Here is a 16,651-nt window from a genome sequence, read left to right on the forward strand (position 1 = left end):
TTTGTGTGCTATGCAAGGTTTGCAGAAAATAAAAGGTAGTAGAACATAGGAACACCCCCCAAATGACCTCATTTTAAAAACTAGACCCCTCAAGGTATTCGCTAGGGGGTACAGTGAGTATTTTAACACCATAGTTTTTTGGCAGGAATTATTACAAAGTCAGTGTTAAAAATTCGAAATTTGCAATTTTTCACAAATGCATCATTTGGGGGGCATATTTTTTGTACATCACTTCTGATATTGAAAGAAATGCCCCCTATATTTTATTTAGCTGCTTGTCCCATGTTCGGAAATACCCCCGCTTTGGCCATATATGGTTCCTTGGCCGCGTGGTAGGACTCAGAAGGAGAGGAGCGCCATTTGGCTTTCAGGGCAGAACAGTACCCCCACCCCCACAAGTGACCCCATTTATATACCGCACCCCTACAAGTTATTGGCTGCACCAGGGACCACTCTGATTGGTCCTTGGTCGGCTGGCAGTATAACGCGTCTGTCTGTGACAGTTAAGGCTCCTGATGGATATATCCGCCATGTTGTGGGAATAAGCACCCGCTCATGGCGAATATATCCATCACTGCTGCGGCTGGGTAGCTCAGTGTGTCCGCTCATGACTGCTGGCGGGAAATCCGCCGCTATGAGTGGACGCACAAAGCTACCCAGCCGCAGCAGGGAGCTCATTACCGTGACTGCTGCATAATGTGTAGGATCACATAGTGGACATCCGTAGCATATTACATGCTGGGGATGTCCGCCAATGCGATCCTACACATTATGCATTTTTTTAAATTAGATTCATTTAATAAATGTATTTTTAATATATATATTTTTTTTATTTTCATTTTTTACACTTTTATTTTATTTATTTATTTTTACACTTTTTAATGCTTTGGAATACTTAGTATTCCAAAGCATTGCCGTTATATGCTGCCTGCCAGTTTTCACTAGCAGGCAGCATATTAGGACGTGCCCACGTCCTTTCAGGCAATACCCAGGGCAGACCTGGGGGTCTTTGTAGGACCCCCGGCTGCCCAGGTATGCAGCAGCACCCCGCGATCGCGCTGCGGGGTGCTGCAGGAGAGACAGAGGGAGCCCCCTCCCTCTGTCAGAACTCCTTACAGCGCGCGGTCACTTCTGACCGCGGCTGTAAGGGTTAAACTGCCGGGAGTGAAGTGAACTTCACTCCCGGCAGTGCGGCAGGCCCCGGCCAGCCGCGTATTACACGCAGCACCCCGCGATCGCGATGCGGGGTGCTGCAGGAGTGACAGAGGGAGCTCCCTCTGTCATAACACTTACAGCCTGCGGTCACTTCCGACCGCGGCTGTAAGGGTTAAAACTGCCAGGACCGAAGTTTACTTCGGTCCTGGCAGTGCAGCAGGGTCCCGGCTGTGTGATACAGCCGAGTCCCTGCCGCGATCTCGTGGGTGCACTGGGCAGCACCCACGAGAAGAATGGACGAGTATAGACGTCCAGGTGCGGGAACGCCCGCCAACCTGGACGTCTATACTCGTCCGTGGTCGTTATCGGGTTAAATCAACTGGTGCCAGAAAGTTTAACAGATTTGTAAATTACTTCCATTAAGAAATCTTAATCCTTCCTGTACTTATTAGCTGCTGAATACTACAGCGGAAATTATTTTCTTTTTGAAACACAGAGCTCTCTGCTGACATCACGATCACAGTGCTCTCTGCTGACACCTCTGTCCATTTTCGGAACAGCATAGGTTTGCTATGGGGATTTCCTTTTACTCTGGGCAGTTTTTAAAATGGACAGAGATGTCAGCAGAGAGCACTGTGCTCATGATGTCAGCAGAGAGCACTGTGTTCCCAAAAAAAAAAAAAAATTCTTCTGTAGTATTCAGCAGCTAATAAGTACTGGAAGGATTAAGATTTAAAAGAAATAATTTACAAATCTGCTTAACTTCATAGCACCATGAAGTTAAACATGAAGTTCCCCTTTAACTAGAATATACTATACCAGTTCTGAGCCTCTGCTGCTGGTGTGAACAAGGCCTTATCCTGATGTCATTAAACTGCATTGGAAAATTTATATTAGAAAAATATAAATGTAATACATAATGTATAATATCATAAAATAATGTAATACATAATGTATAATATAATAAAATAATGTAATATATAATGTATAATATAATAAAATAATGTAATATATAATATAATAAAATAATGTAATATATAATATAATAAAATAATGTAATATATAATGTATAATATAATAAAATAATGTAATATATAATGTATAATATAATAAAATAATGTAATATATATATCACACACTTTTTTATATCTCTATATACAAATTATTTTCTGTGTATAACCATAACGTTGTGCCAATGATACATGCAGAAAAAAAAAAAAAAAACGAAATTGAGAAATGTATCAAACATTTGGAAACTCTCGTATAAAAAGTTGGAGAGTGCTGCACAAAAATCTGCAATGTAAGCAGAACACCGGGAAAATAGTACATAAGCCAGTATTTCCCCAACCAGGGTGCCTCCAGCTGTTGCAAAACTACAACCTTCAGAAAACTATAAAAAACATATGTCTTATAGGGATTGGCTCCTTTGGACCAAGACCCAACGTGTTTCTCTCCCTATATGTGATTTCCTCAGGGGACAACAGCCACTTTACTTTTCATAATTTATTTTTTTTATAGTTCAGGTCAGTATTCTTTCAACCAGGGAGCCTCCAGCTGTTGCAAAACTACAACTCCCAGCTTGCCCGGACAGCCAACGGCTGTCCGGGCATGCTGGGAGTTGTAGTTTTGCAACAGCTGGAGGCACCCTGGTTGGAAAATAATGACAGAAGCAACCAATCACAGCTCAGCTTTCAAGTCTCATTCTTCTAGTAAAAATGGAAGCAAAGCTGTGATTGGTTGCCATGGGCAACACAATCTTTCTATAAGACAAAATACCACATCTGCCCCTTAGTACTAAGAGGCGTGACCAAAAATATCCTTCCAAATATAAAACCCACTCTCTAGCGCCCCCCCCCCCATTACTCCTCAGTCTCTGCAGTCGTGTATAGAGAGACATAGATAGAAATTGTATAATAAATTATATATATATATAAAAAAGAAAAGAATTTCCTCTGTAGCGTTACAGCTGCTAATAAGTACCAGAAGGGTAAAGATTTTTTTAATAGAAGAAAATTACAAATCTGTTTAACTTTCTGGCACCAGTTGACTTATAAAGACCTATAAAAATAAAATAAAGTTGTTTTCCACCGGAGAACCCCTTTAAAATGGAACATTACACAACAGTTTACTAGTATATTAAATAAAAATTGTGGTAGCCGACAGGGACCGGACCGGCAGCCCAACACCAACCAAGGATCCGACCAGCAGCCCCATGTAAGGATCCATATAGGTGGGGTCCAGGAGCGCATGTAACACCCCCGCTACATGATAAATGTCCGCAGGTTACAGAACGATAAAAAAAAAAAAAAAAAAAAAAAAAACACGAAAACTCACAAGAATATTATAAAAAAAGATTTATTTCTCAATTTTAAAGAGCATTTAAATAAAAAAAAAATTTTTTAAAAAAATTGTGACTGTTGCCATGGCAATTGCTCCCCAGTCAGCGCCCGCCGGTCTGGGCCTCTAGGAGCCATAGTTGGCCTCATCGAAGGCCTTCCTGGCTCTCTTCAGCTCCTCGTTCATGGTCAGCAGGTCCTTCACTCTTGCGAACTTGCGCGGGTCCTTCCGTATCAGGAACACGATGTCCTCCACCTGGACCCGGCCCTGGCGCCCGATAGACATGGCTTTATGGGTCTGGAAGAAGAAGAAGGGCACAGTGATGTGATGGGGCAGATGGTGAACTACAACCCCCAGCATCCTCAAGAACATACAGCTGGGGGGGGGGGGGTTATAGCCTCACGTTGGATGGGGATGATGGCTCCATGTAAGAGAATATTCAGGGATTCCACATATTGTGATTCAGATAGATGTACATGAGTAGTGCTCACCAACAGCGCCCTCTACAGGATACATAGTGCTCACCAACAGCGCCCTCTACAGGATACATAGTGCTCACCAACAGCGCCCTCTACAGGATACATAGTGCTCACCTAGAGAACAGCGCCCTCTACAGGATACATAGTGCTCACCAACAGCGCCCTCTACAGGATACATAGTGCTCACCAACAGCGCCCTCTACAGGATACATAGTGCTCACCCACAGCGCCCTCTACAGGATACATAGTGCTCACCTAGAGAACAGCGCCCCCTACAGGATACATAGAGCTCACCCACAGCGCCCTCTACAGGATACATAGTGCTCACCAACAGCGCCCTCTACAGGATACATAGTGCTCACCCACAGCGCCCTCTACAGAATACATAGTGCTCACCAACAGCGCCCTCTACAGAATACATAGAGCTCACCCACAGCGCCCTCTACAGAATACATAGAGCTCACCCACAGCGCCCTCTACAGGATACATAGTGCTCACCAACAGCGCCCTCTACAGGATACATAGTGCTCACCAACAGCGCCCTCTACAGGATACATAGAGCTCACCTAGAGAACAGCGCCCTCTACAGGATACATAGTGCTCACCTAGAGAACAGCGCCCTCTACAGAATACATAGAGCTCACCCACAGCGCCCTCTACAGGATACATAGAGCTCACCAACAGCGCCCTCTACAGAATACATAGAGCTCACCCACAGCGCCCTCTACAGGATACATAGTGCTCACCAACAGCGCCCTCTACAGGATACATAGTGCTCACCAACAGCGCCCTCTACAGGATACATAGTGCTCACCTAGAGAACAGCGCCCCCTACAGGATACATAGTGCTCACCCACAGCGCCCTCTACAGGATACATAGTGCTCACCTAGAGAACAGCGCCCTCTACAGGATACATAGTGCTCACCTAGAGAACAGCGCCCTCTACAGGATACATAGTGCTCACCTAGAGAACAGCGCCCCCTACAGGATACATAGTGCTCACCTAGAGAACAGCGCCCCCTACAGGATACATAGTGCTCACATAGAGAACAGCACCCTCTACAGGATACATAGTGCTCACCTAGAGAACAGCGCCCTCTACAGGATACATAGTGCTCACCAACAGCGCCCTCTACAGGATACATAGTGCTCACATAGAGAACAGCGCCCTCTACAGGATACATAGTGCTCACATAGAGAACAGCACCCTCTACAGGATACATAGTGCTCACCTAGAGAACAGCGCCCCCTACAGGATACATAGTGCTCACCTAGAGAACAGCGCCCTCTACAGGATACATAGTGCTCACCAACAGCGCCCTCTACAGGATACATAGTGCTCACCAACAGCGCCCTCTACAGGATACATAGAGCTCACCCACAGCGCCCTCTACAGGATACATAGTGCTCACCAACAGCGCCCTCTACAGGATACATAGTGCTCACCTAGAGAACAGCGCCCTCTACAGGATACATAGAGCTCACCCACAGCGCCCTCTACAGAATACATAGTGCTCACCAACAGCGCCCTCTACAGAATACATAGAGCTCACCCACAGCGCCCTCTACAGAATACATAGAGCTCACCCACAGCGCCCTCTACAGGATACATAGTGCTCACCAACAGCGCCCTCTACAGGATACATAGTGCTCACCAACAGCGCCCTCTACAGGATACATAGTGCTCACCAACAGCGCCCTCTACAGGATACATAGTGCTCACCTAGAGAACAGCGCCCTCTACAGGATACATAGAGCTCACCCACAGCGCCCTCTACAGAATACATAGTGCTCACCAACAGCGCCCTCTACAGAATACATAGAGCTCACCCACAGCGCCCTCTACAGAATACATAGAGCTCACCCACAGCGCCCTCTACAGGATACATAGTGCTCACCAACAGCGCCCTCTACAGGATACATAGTGCTCACCAACAGCGCCCTCTACAGGATACATAGAGCTCACCAACAGCGCCCTCTACAGGAGACATAGTGCTCACCTAGAGAACAGCGCCCTCTACAGGATACATAGTGCTCACCAACAGCGCCCTCTACAGGATACATAGAGCTCACCAACAGCGCCCTCTACAGGATACATAGTGCTCACCAACAGCGCCCTCTACAGGATACATAGTGCTCACCTAGAGAACAGCGCCCTCTACAGGATACATAGTGCTCACCAACAGCGCCCTCTACAGGATACATAGTGCTCACCTAGAGAACAGCGCCCTCTACAGGATACATAGTGCTCACCTAGAGAACAGCGCCCCCTACAGGAGACATAGTGCTCACCTAGAGAACAGCGCCCCCTACAGGATACATAGTGCTCACCTAGAGAACAGCGCCCTCTACAGGATACATAGTGCTCACCTAGAGAACAGCGCCCTCTACAGGATACATAGTGCTCACCAACAGCGCCCTCTACAGGATACATAGTGCTCACCTAGAGAACAGCGCCCTCTACAGGATACATAGTGCTCACCTAGAGAACAGCGCCCTCTACAGGATACATAGAGCTCACCTAGAGAACAGCGCCCTCTACAGGATACATAGTGCTCACCTAGAGAACAGCACCCTCTACAGGATACATAGTGCTCACCTAGAGAACAGCGCCCTCTACAGGATACATAGTGCTCACCCACAGCGCCCTCTACAGGAGACATAGTGCTCACCTAGAGAACAGCGCCCTCTACAGGATACATAGTGCTCACCTAGAGAACAGCGCCCTCTACAGGATACATAGTGCTCACCTAGAGAACAGCGCCCTCTACAGGATACATAGTGCTCACCTAGAGAACAGCGCCCCCTACAGGATACATAGTGCTCACCTAGAGAACAGCGCCCTCTACAGGATACATAGTGCTCACCTAGAGAACAGCGCCCCCTACAGGATACATAGTGCTCACCTAGAGAACAGCGCCCCCTACAGGCTACATAGTGCTCACCTAGAGAACAGCGCCCTCTACAGGATACATAGTGCTCACCTAGAGAACAGCGCCCTCTACAGGATACATAGTGCTCACCTAGAGAACAGCGCCCTGTACAGGAGACATAGTGCTCACCTAGAGAACAGCGCCCTCTACAGGATACATAGTGCTCACCTAGAGAACAGCGCCCTCTACAGGATACATAGTGCTCACCAACAGCGCCCTCTACAGGATACATAGTGCTCACCAACAGCGCCCTCTACAGGATACATAGTGCTCACCTAGAGAACAGCGCCCCCTACAGGACACATAGTGCTCACCTAGAGAACAGCGCCCTCTACAGGATACATAGTGCTCACCTAGAGAACAGTGCCCCCTACAGGATACATAGTGCTCACCTAGAGAACAGCGCCCCCTACAGGATACATAGTGCTCACCTAGAGAACAGCGCCCTCTACAGGATACATAGTGCTCACCTAGAGAACAGCGCCCCCTACAGGATACATAGTGCTCACCTAGAGAACAGCGCCCCCTACAGGATACATAGTGCTCACCTAGAGAACAGCGCCCTCTACAGGATACATAGTGCTCACCTAGAGAACAGCGCCCTCTACAGGATACATAGTGCTCACCTAGAGAACAGCGCCCTCTACAGGATACATAGTGCTCACCAACAGCGCCCTCTACAGGATACATAGTGCTCACCTAGAGAACAGCGCCCTCTACAGGATACATAGTGCTCACCTAGAGAACAGCGCCCTCTACAGGATACATAGAGCTCACCTAGAGAACAGCGCCCTCTACAGGAGATATAGTGCTCACCTAGAGAACAGCGCCCTCTACAGGATACATAGTGCTCACCAACAGCGCCCTCTACAGGATACATAGTGCTCACCAACAGCGCCCTCTACAGGATACATAGTGCTCACCTAGAGAACAGCGCCCTCTACAGGCTACATAGTGCTCACCTAGAGAACAGCGCCCTCTACAGGCTACATAGTGCTCACCTAGAGAACAGCGCCCTCTACAGGCTACATAGTGCTCACCTAGAGAACAGCGCCCTCTACAGGCTACATAGTGCTCACCTAGAGAACAGCGCCCTCTACAGGCTACATAGTGCTCACCTAGAGAACAGCGCCCTCTACAGGCTACATAGTGCTCACCTAGAGAACAGCGCCCTCTACAGGATACATAGTGCTCACCTAGAGAACAGCGCCCTCTACAGGATACATAGTGCTCACCTAGAGAACAGCGCCCTCTACAGGATACATAGTGCTCACCTAGAGAACAGCGCCCTCTACAGGAGACATAGTGCTCACCTAGAGAACAGCGCCCTCTACAGGAGACATAGTGCTCACCTAGAGAACAGCGCCCTCTACAGGAGACATAGTGCTCACCTAGAGAACAGCGCCCTCTACAGGATACATAGTGCTCACCTAGAGAACAGCGCCCTCTACTGGAGACATAGTGCTCACCTAGAGAACAGCGCCCTCTACTGGAGACATAGTGCTCACCTAGAGAACAGCACCCTCTACAGGAGACATAGTGCTCACCTAGAGAACAGCGCCCCCTACAGGATACATAGTGCTCACCTAGAGAACAGCGCCCTCTACAGGATACATAGTGCTCACCTAGAGAACAGCGCCCCCTACAGGATACATAGTGCTCACCTAGAGAACAGCGCCCCCTACAGGATACATAGTGCTCACCTAGAGAACAGCGCCCCCTACAGGATACATAGTGCTCACCTAGAGAACAGCGCCCCCTACAGGATACATAGTGCTCACCTAGAGAACAGTGCCCCCTACAGGATACATAGTGCTCACCTAGAGAACAGCGCCCTCTACAGGATACATAGTGCTCACCTAGAGAACAGCGCCCCCTACAGGAGACATAGTGCTCACCTAGAGAACAGCGCCCCCTACAGGATACATAGTGCTCACCTAGAGAACAGCGCCCTCTACAGGATACATAGTGCTCACCAACAGCGCCCTCTACAGGATACATAGTGCTCACCAACAGCGCCCTCTACAGGAGACATAGTGCTCACCTAGAGAACAGCGCCCCCTACAGGATACATAGTGCTCACCTAGAGAACAGCGCCCTCTACAGGATACATAGTGCTCACCTAGAGAACAGCGCCCCCTACAGGATACATAGTGCTCACCTAGAGAACAGCGCCCCCTACAGGATACATAGTGCTCACCTAGAGAACAGCGCCCCCTACAGGATACATAGTGCTCACCAACAGCGCCCTCTACAGGATACATAGTGCTCACCCACAGCGCCCTCTACAGAATACATAGTGCTCACCTAGAGAACAGCGCCCTCTACAGGATACATAGTGCTCACCAACAGCGCCCTCTACAGGAGACATAGGCCGGCATTTATCCTTGTGTTTACCATTCCCCCTCCTGTCTATATTTGGTGATATTGTGGCACAAATGTCTTTTTTTTTTGCACCTTTTGGGTTTACACATTTCTGCTAATTTTGAGTTGCAATCCACTGATTTTGGCAATACGCAAGATATGGACAGGTTTTATGAACTGCGCCTTTTTGTGAATACCTCCTCCGGAAGAGAGTTCCAAAGTCTCACAGGCCAAAAAAAAATAAAAAATTAAGTTTTATTTTAACACCTGTTCTGATCTGTCAGGTTTTCCTCAGGTGAAATCCACCATATTTTCTGTGAAAACTTTAGTAAATATGTTTTTTTGTGAAAATCTCGGGAACACGCCCCTTTTCCCTGACAGCCACGCTCCTTTTTGGGTTCTTAGCAAAATGGGGAGTTAGTCTGGATTTTTTCAATTCTGGTGCAGACATACACTGAATAAGCATTAGCTGAACTTATTTCAGCAGCACCCGCCAACCACCAGTGTATGGGGGCGTCCTGACTCCCAAATATTGTCAGGGCAGAGCAAGACTGGACATAATTGATGTCGACTCCCTGGTGTCTGGCAGCGGCTTCTTCCTCTCTCTCTACATTCAAACACTCAGCTAAACCGAGCACTCAGGTGTAAAGAGAAACCATAAGGCAGAGTTTTTCGAACAGTGTGTCTCCATCTGTAACAAAACTACAAATCCCAGCATGGAGGCATATTGCTTGGAACACACACACACACACACAACAGCCCTGGTCACAGCTATTCCTTATGGCAGAGTGTCAGGGGGAGAACTAGCTGAAATAACTCAGCCCATAGCGACAGAACACATATGGCCGCTTTAGTAAATCTCAATGTGAACCTCCATCAGTATGCTCTCCAAGCATTGCGGAACTACAACTCCCAGCTTACCCAGATAACTGCTGTGTATGGGGTGACCATATAGCAGCTTGACTATTGAGCAGTGCTCTGCAAACTGTGGACCTCCAGCTGTTACAAAACTACAACTCCCAGCATGCCTGGTAAATCACAGCACCTGGAGGTCCACAGTTTGTGGAGCCCTGTTCTAAAGCCTGTACTCACCATCTCTGTAATGAACTCGATCACCAGGTCCTCCAGGATGTCCACAGACTCTGTATATGGGTTCTGATCATCCCCAAAGCCGTACATCATACAGCGCACTGCAGGGGGAGAAGAAGAGACGTAAGCTGCAGCCCTAATAAACTGTATATACCCACACTGGCCTCCAAAACTACAACTCCCAGCATGCCTGCACAGCACTGCCATAAAGCGACACACAGAATCAGGTTCAGCAGATATCGATTCTATAGACTTACGTTCCTTAGAGAAGAGCCGCTTCCTGCGCCCCGAGCCCCCTTCCGCTCCGGCTCCGAGGTCATCATTCTCCTCCTCAAACTGGAAAAAAGACAAAAATGTATTAGAATTGTGGTTAAAACAACGTCAACAGATCAGCAGGCGGCACAAGGGTTAACACAACGCCTCCATTTTACACCAGATGAGGATGCAATTATTATTATTATTATTCCATTTAAAGGGGTACTCCGGCCCTAAAACATCTTATCCCCTATCCTAAGGATAAGGGATAAGATGTCTGACCGTGGGGGTCCCACTGCTGGGGACCCCTGCAATCTTGAATTCAGCACCCGCCTCTTTGAGCTGCACTCCGCGCTGCCAGTTCAGAAACTGCTGGGTGACGATCACAGGGCCGGAGTATCGCGACGTCACGACTCCGTCCCCGTGTGATGTCACGCCCCCGTCCCTGTGTGACGTCACGCCTCCTACCATAGACTTGCATAGCGGAGGTGGGGCGTGACATCACACGGGGACGGAGTCGTGACGTCTCGATACTCCGGCCCCGTGGCCCTCACGCCCCCTCCCATTAGACTTGCATAGCGGAGGCGGGGCGTGACCTCACACGTGGGTGGAGTCGTGACGTCGAAATACTCCGGCCCTGTGATCGTCACACAGCAGTTTCTGAACTGGCAGCGCGGAGTGCAGCTCAAAGAGGCGGGTGCTGAATTCAAGATTGCGGGGGTCCCCAGCAGTGGGACCCCCAAGGTCAGACATCTTATCCCTTATCCTTTGGATAGGGGATAAGATGTCTTAGGGCCGGAGTACCCCTTTAACCCCTAGAGGACATAAACGTATGCCCTGGCTGTCTGGTACTTCATGCATCAGGATGTATATTTACGCCCTGCGGCTTGGACGATCTATCATAGAGCACATGGACCAGCTACTAATGGTGGACAGAAGTGATCATACTGACGTCTGCCATTAACCCTATAAATGTCTTGGTTAATACGGATCACGGCACCTAAAGCCTTGGCACCTGTAGCGCAATTGCCAGGGTTTAATGAGTGAAACCGGCAGCCTAAGGTCTACTTACCTGCCCTGTGCCGCTCCCCATTTGTATGGTCTACCTTCTTGTAGGCTACATAATTGGGTCGTAGACATTAATGATCAGTGCTACAGCAAAGCATAGCACTAAACAGTATAAATAACTAAAGGAGCAGTCCCAATTTGGAAAATGTATCCCCTATCCAAAAAGTTGGAGCCCCCACAATCTACTGTACGGAGCGTTGTCAATCACCGGTGAACGCGCCCTCCGTGCATCTCTATATAAGCTGCAAAACTGCGGGTTTACTTTGTAAATTTCCTGCCACAAGTTATATATATATATATTTTTTGTTTTGCCCTATGTTTTATATGAAGACAAAAAAGGTGTTATTACAAAGAAACTACAATAACAAACTTCATATACAAATGAGGGAAATACGAGTTACGGGAAAGGGGCAAAAATAAAATATCAACATGAAAACCGTCTGGGTCCTCAAAGGGTTAAAAGCCGAGAAGAACCCTTCCCCCTATACTCAGTATAACCATCTCCTCAGCACTCACGGTCTGATCCTCGTCTTCATCCGCCATGTTTTCGTCTCTAAGCGACAACTTCCGCTCTGGGCTACAGCGACTTCCGGCGGCTCTAAAGGCGGCTCCTTTATACGTCACACGTCACGTGACCGGGCGGCGCGCTGGTTTCAAAACTAACTGCTACGAGGAGAGAAGCGGAGCCGGTGAGGAGAGAAGGGGCCCCCAGGAGCTGACACTACAGGGGGCCCCAGGAGCTGACACTACAGGGGGCCCCAGGAGCTGACACTACAGGGGGGCCCCAGGAGCTGACACTACAGGGGGGCCCCAGGAGCTGACACTACAGGGGGGCCCCAGGAGCTGACACTACAGGGGGCCCCAGGAGCTGACACTACAGGGGGCCCCCAGGAGCTGACACTACAGGGGGGCCCCAGGAGCTGACACTACAGGGGGGCCCCGGGTGCTGACACTACAGGGGGGCCCCGGGTGCTGACACTACAGGGGGGCCCCGGGAGCTGACACTACAGGGGGGCCCCGGGAGCTGACACTACAGGGGGGCCCCAGGGGCTGACACTACAGGGGGGCCCCAGGGGCTGACACTACAGGGGGGCCCCAGGGGCTGACACTACAGGGGGGCCCCCAGGAGCTGACACCACAGGGGGGCCCCCAGGAGCTGACACCACAGGGGGGCCCCCAGGAGCTGACACTACAGGGGGGCCCCCAGGAGCTGACACTACAGGGGGGCCCCAGGGGCTGACACTACAGGGGGGCCCCAGGAGCTGACACTACAAGGATGAGGGGAGACTACAGGGCCCCCAGGAGCTGACACTGTGTACAGGGGGCCCCGGGAGCTGACACTACAGGGGGCCCCAGGAGCTGACACTACAAGGATGAGGGGAGACTACAGGGCCCCCAGGAGCTGACACTGTGTATGGGGGGCCCCGGGAGCTGACACTGTGTACGGGGGGCCCCGGGAGCTGACACTGTGTACGGGGGGCCCCGGGAGCTGACACTGTGTACGGGGGGCCCCGGGAGCTGACACTGTGTACGGGGGGCCCCGGGAGCTGACACTGTGTACGGGGGGCCCCGGGAGCTGACACTGTGTACGGGGGGCCCCGGGAGCTGACACTGTGTACGGGGGGCCCCGGGAGCTGACACTGTGTACGGGGGGGCCCCGGGAGCTGACACTGTGTACGGGGGGCCCCGGGAGCTGACACTGTGTACGGGGGGGCCCCGGGGAGCTGACACTGTGTACGGGGGGCCCCGGGAGCTGACACTGTGTACGGGGGGCCCCGGGAGCTGACACTGTGTACGGGGGGCCCCGGGAGCTGACACTGTGTACGGGGGGCCCCGGGAGCTGACACTGTGTACGGGGGGCCCCGGGAGCTGACACTGTGTACGGGGGGGCCCCGGGAGCTGACACTGTGTACGGGGGGGCCCCGGGAGCTGACACTGTGTACGGGGGGGCCCCGGGAGCTGACACTGTGTACGGGGGGGCCCCGGGAGCTGACACTGTGTACGGGGGGGCCCCGGGAGCTGACACTGTGTACGGGGGGGCCCCGGGAGCTGACACTGTGTACGGGGGGGCCCCGGGAGCTGACACTGTGTACGGGGGGGGCCCCGGGAGCTGACACTGTGTACGGGGGGGCCCCGGGAGCTGACACTGTGTACGGGGGGGCCCCGGGAGCTGACACTGTGTACGGGGGGGGCCCCGGGAGCTGACACTGTGTACGGGGGGGCCCCGGGAGCTGACACTGTGTACGGGGGGGGCCCCGGGAGCTGACACTGTGTACGGGGGGGCCCCGGGAGCTGACACTGTGTACGGGGGGGGCCCCGGGAGCTGACACTGTGTACGGGGGGGCCCCGGGAGCTGACACTGTGTACGGGGGGGGCCCCGGGAGCTGACACTGTGTACGGGGGGGCCCCGGGAGCTGACACTGTGTACGGGGGGGGCCCCGGGAGCTGACACTGTGTACGGGGGGGCCCCGGGAGCTGACACTGTGTACGGGGGGGCCCCGGGAGCTGACACTGTGTACGGGGGGGCCCCGGGAGCTGACACTGTGTACGGGGGGGCCCCGGGAGCTGACACTGTGTACGGGGGGGGCCCCGGGAGCTGACACTGTGTACGGGGGGGGCCCCGGGAGCTGACACTGTGTACGGGGGGGGCCCCGGGAGCTGACACTGTGTACGGGGGGGGCCCCGGGAGCTGACACTGTGTACGGGGGGGGCCCCGGGAGCTGACACTGTGTACGGGGGGGGCCCCGGGAGCTGACACTGTGTACGGGGGGGCCCCGGGAGCTGACACTGTGTACGGGGGGGCCCCGGGAGCTGACACTGTGTACGGGGGGGGGGCCCCGGGAGCTGACACTGTGTACGGGGGGGGGGCCCCGGGAGCTGACACTGTGTACGGGGGGGGCCCCGGGAGCTGACACTGTGTACGGGGGGGGCCCCGGGAGCTGACACTGTGTACGGGGGGGGCCCCGGGAGCTGACACTGTGTACGGGGGGGGCCCCGGGAGCTGACACTGTGTACGGGGGGGCCCCGGGAGCTGACACTGTGTACGGGGGGGCCCCGGGAGCTGACACTGTGTACGGGGGGGCCCCGGGAGCTGACACTGTGTACGGGGGGGCCCCGGGAGCTGACACTGTGTACGGGGGGCCCCGGGAGCTGACACTGTGTACGGGGGGGCCCCGGGAGCTGACACTGTGTACGGGGGGGCCCCGGGAGCTGACACTGTACGGGGGGGCCCCGAGAGCTGACGATCTAGAGACACCTCAATACCTATTGGTTTCTTTTCTGGCAGGAACAATGAGGAGAAGCTCAACCACCAACAGGCAGTCCCTGCAACCTCTGCGGGTGCAAGACACCAACCGGATGGGGCTAAACACCCCACAGACGTAAGTGCTGCTGCAGAACCTCATCACACACACCTCAACTGCTGCAGAACCTCATCACACACACCTCAACTGCTGCAGAACCTCATCACACACACCTCAACTGCTGGAGAACCTCATCACACACACCTCAACTGCTGCAGAACCTCATCACACACACCTCAACTGCTGCAGAACCTCATCACACACACCTCAACTGCTGCAGAACCTCATCACACACACCTCAACTGCTGCAGAACCTCATCACACACACCTCAACTGCTGCAGAACCTCATCACACACACCTCAACTGCTGCAGAACCTCATCACACACACCTCAACTGCTGCAGAACCTCATCACACACACCTCAACTGCTGCAGAACCTCATCACACACACCTCAACTGCTGCAGAACCTCATCACACACACCTCAACTGCTGCAGAACCTCATCACACACACCTCAACTGCTGCAGAACCTCATCACACACACCTCAACTGCTGCAGAACCTCATCACACACACCTCAACTGCTGCAGAACCTCATCACACACACCTCAACTGCTGCAGAACCTCATCACACACACCTCAACTGCTGCAGAACCTCATCACACACACCTCAACTGCTGCAGAACCTCATCACACACACCTCAACTGCTGCAGAACCTCATCACACACACCTCAACTGCTGCAGAACTTCATCACACACACCTCAACTGCTGCAGAACCTCATCACACACACATCAACTGCTGCAGAACCTCATCACACACACATCAACTGCTGCAGAACCTAATCTCACACCTCAACTGCTGCAGAACCTCATCTCACACCTCAACTGCTGCAGAACCTCATCACGCACACCTCAACTGCTGCAGAACCTCATCACGCACACCTCAACTGCTGCAGAACCTCATCACGCACACCTCAACTGCTGCAGAACCTCATCACGCACACCTCAACTGCTGCAGAACCTCATCACGCACACCTCAACTGCTGCAGAACCTCATCACGCACACCTCAACTGCTGCAGAACCTCATCACGCACACATCAACTGCTGCAGAACCTAATCTCACACCTCAACTGCTGCAGAACCTAATCTCACACCTCAACTGCTGCAGAACCTCATCATACACACCTCAACTGCTGCAGAACCTCATCATACACACCTCAACTGCTGCAGAACCTCATCACACACACATCAACTGCTGCAGAACCTCATCACACACACATCAACTGCTGCAGAACCTCATCACACACACATCAACTGCTGCAGAACCTCATCACACACACATCAACTGCTGCAGAACCTCATCTCACACCTCAACTGCTGCAGAACCTTATCTCACACCTCAACTGCTGCAGAACCTTATCACACACACCTCAACTGCTGCAGAACCTTATCACACACACCTCAACTGCTGCAGAACCTCATCACACACACCTCAACTGCTGCAGAACCTTATCACACACACCTCAACTGCTGCAGAACCTCATCACACACCTCAACTGCTGCAGAACCTCATCTCACACCTCAACTGCTGCAGAACCTCATCTCACACCTCAACTGCTGCAGAACCTCATCTCACACCTCAACTGCTGCAGAACCTCATCTCAC

General features: G+C 52.2%; 2 protein-coding genes across 2 annotated transcripts in view; one reads left to right on the plus strand and one right to left on the minus strand.

Annotated features, from left to right (window-relative positions):
• Positions 1-3,528: 3,528 nt before the first annotated feature.
• On the minus strand, positions 3,529-12,276 carry TAF13 (TATA-box binding protein associated factor 13). The gene is made up of 4 exons (XM_056554450.1): positions 12,198-12,276; positions 10,616-10,694; positions 10,362-10,459; positions 3,529-3,789 (listed from the first exon to the last, which is right to left on the minus strand). Exons 1-4 carry the CDS (start codon positions 12,222-12,224, stop codon positions 3,619-3,621), a joined length of 375 nt encoding a protein of 124 aa, XP_056410425.1. The 5' UTR covers positions 12,225-12,276; the 3' UTR covers positions 3,529-3,618.
• A 22-nt stretch (positions 12,277-12,298) lies between these two features.
• Positions 12,299-16,651, plus strand: part of NDC80 (NDC80 kinetochore complex component) — a 33,906-nt gene continuing 29,553 nt past the window's right edge. Inside the window, exons 1-2 of the mRNA XM_056554449.1 lie at positions 12,299-12,370; positions 14,968-15,061. Of these exons, the coding sequence (XP_056410424.1) occupies positions 14,973-15,061 (89 nt within the window). The 5' untranslated portion in view covers positions 12,299-12,370; positions 14,968-14,972. The remainder of the gene's footprint in view (positions 12,371-14,967; positions 15,062-16,651) is intronic.

This window comes from Hyla sarda, unplaced genomic scaffold (assembly GCF_029499605.1).
Source record: "Hyla sarda isolate aHylSar1 unplaced genomic scaffold, aHylSar1.hap1 scaffold_73, whole genome shotgun sequence".
NCBI classification, from domain to species: Eukaryota; Metazoa; Chordata; class Amphibia; order Anura; family Hylidae; genus Hyla; species Hyla sarda.

Bases quoted from the DNA above. Each gene is read 5' to 3' on its own strand.
- TAF13 (XM_056554450.1), bottom strand. From the start codon at position 12,224: ATGGCGGATGAAGACGAGGATCAGACC. The intron at 10,695-12,197 runs GTGAGTGCTGAG...TCTTTTTTCCAG, and splicing joins ATGAAGACGAGGATCAGACC to TTTGAGGAGGAGAATGATGA. The intron at 3,790-10,361 runs GTGAGTACAGGC...TTCTTCTTCCAG, and splicing joins TCGAGTTCATTACAGAGATG to ACCCATAAAGCCATGTCTAT.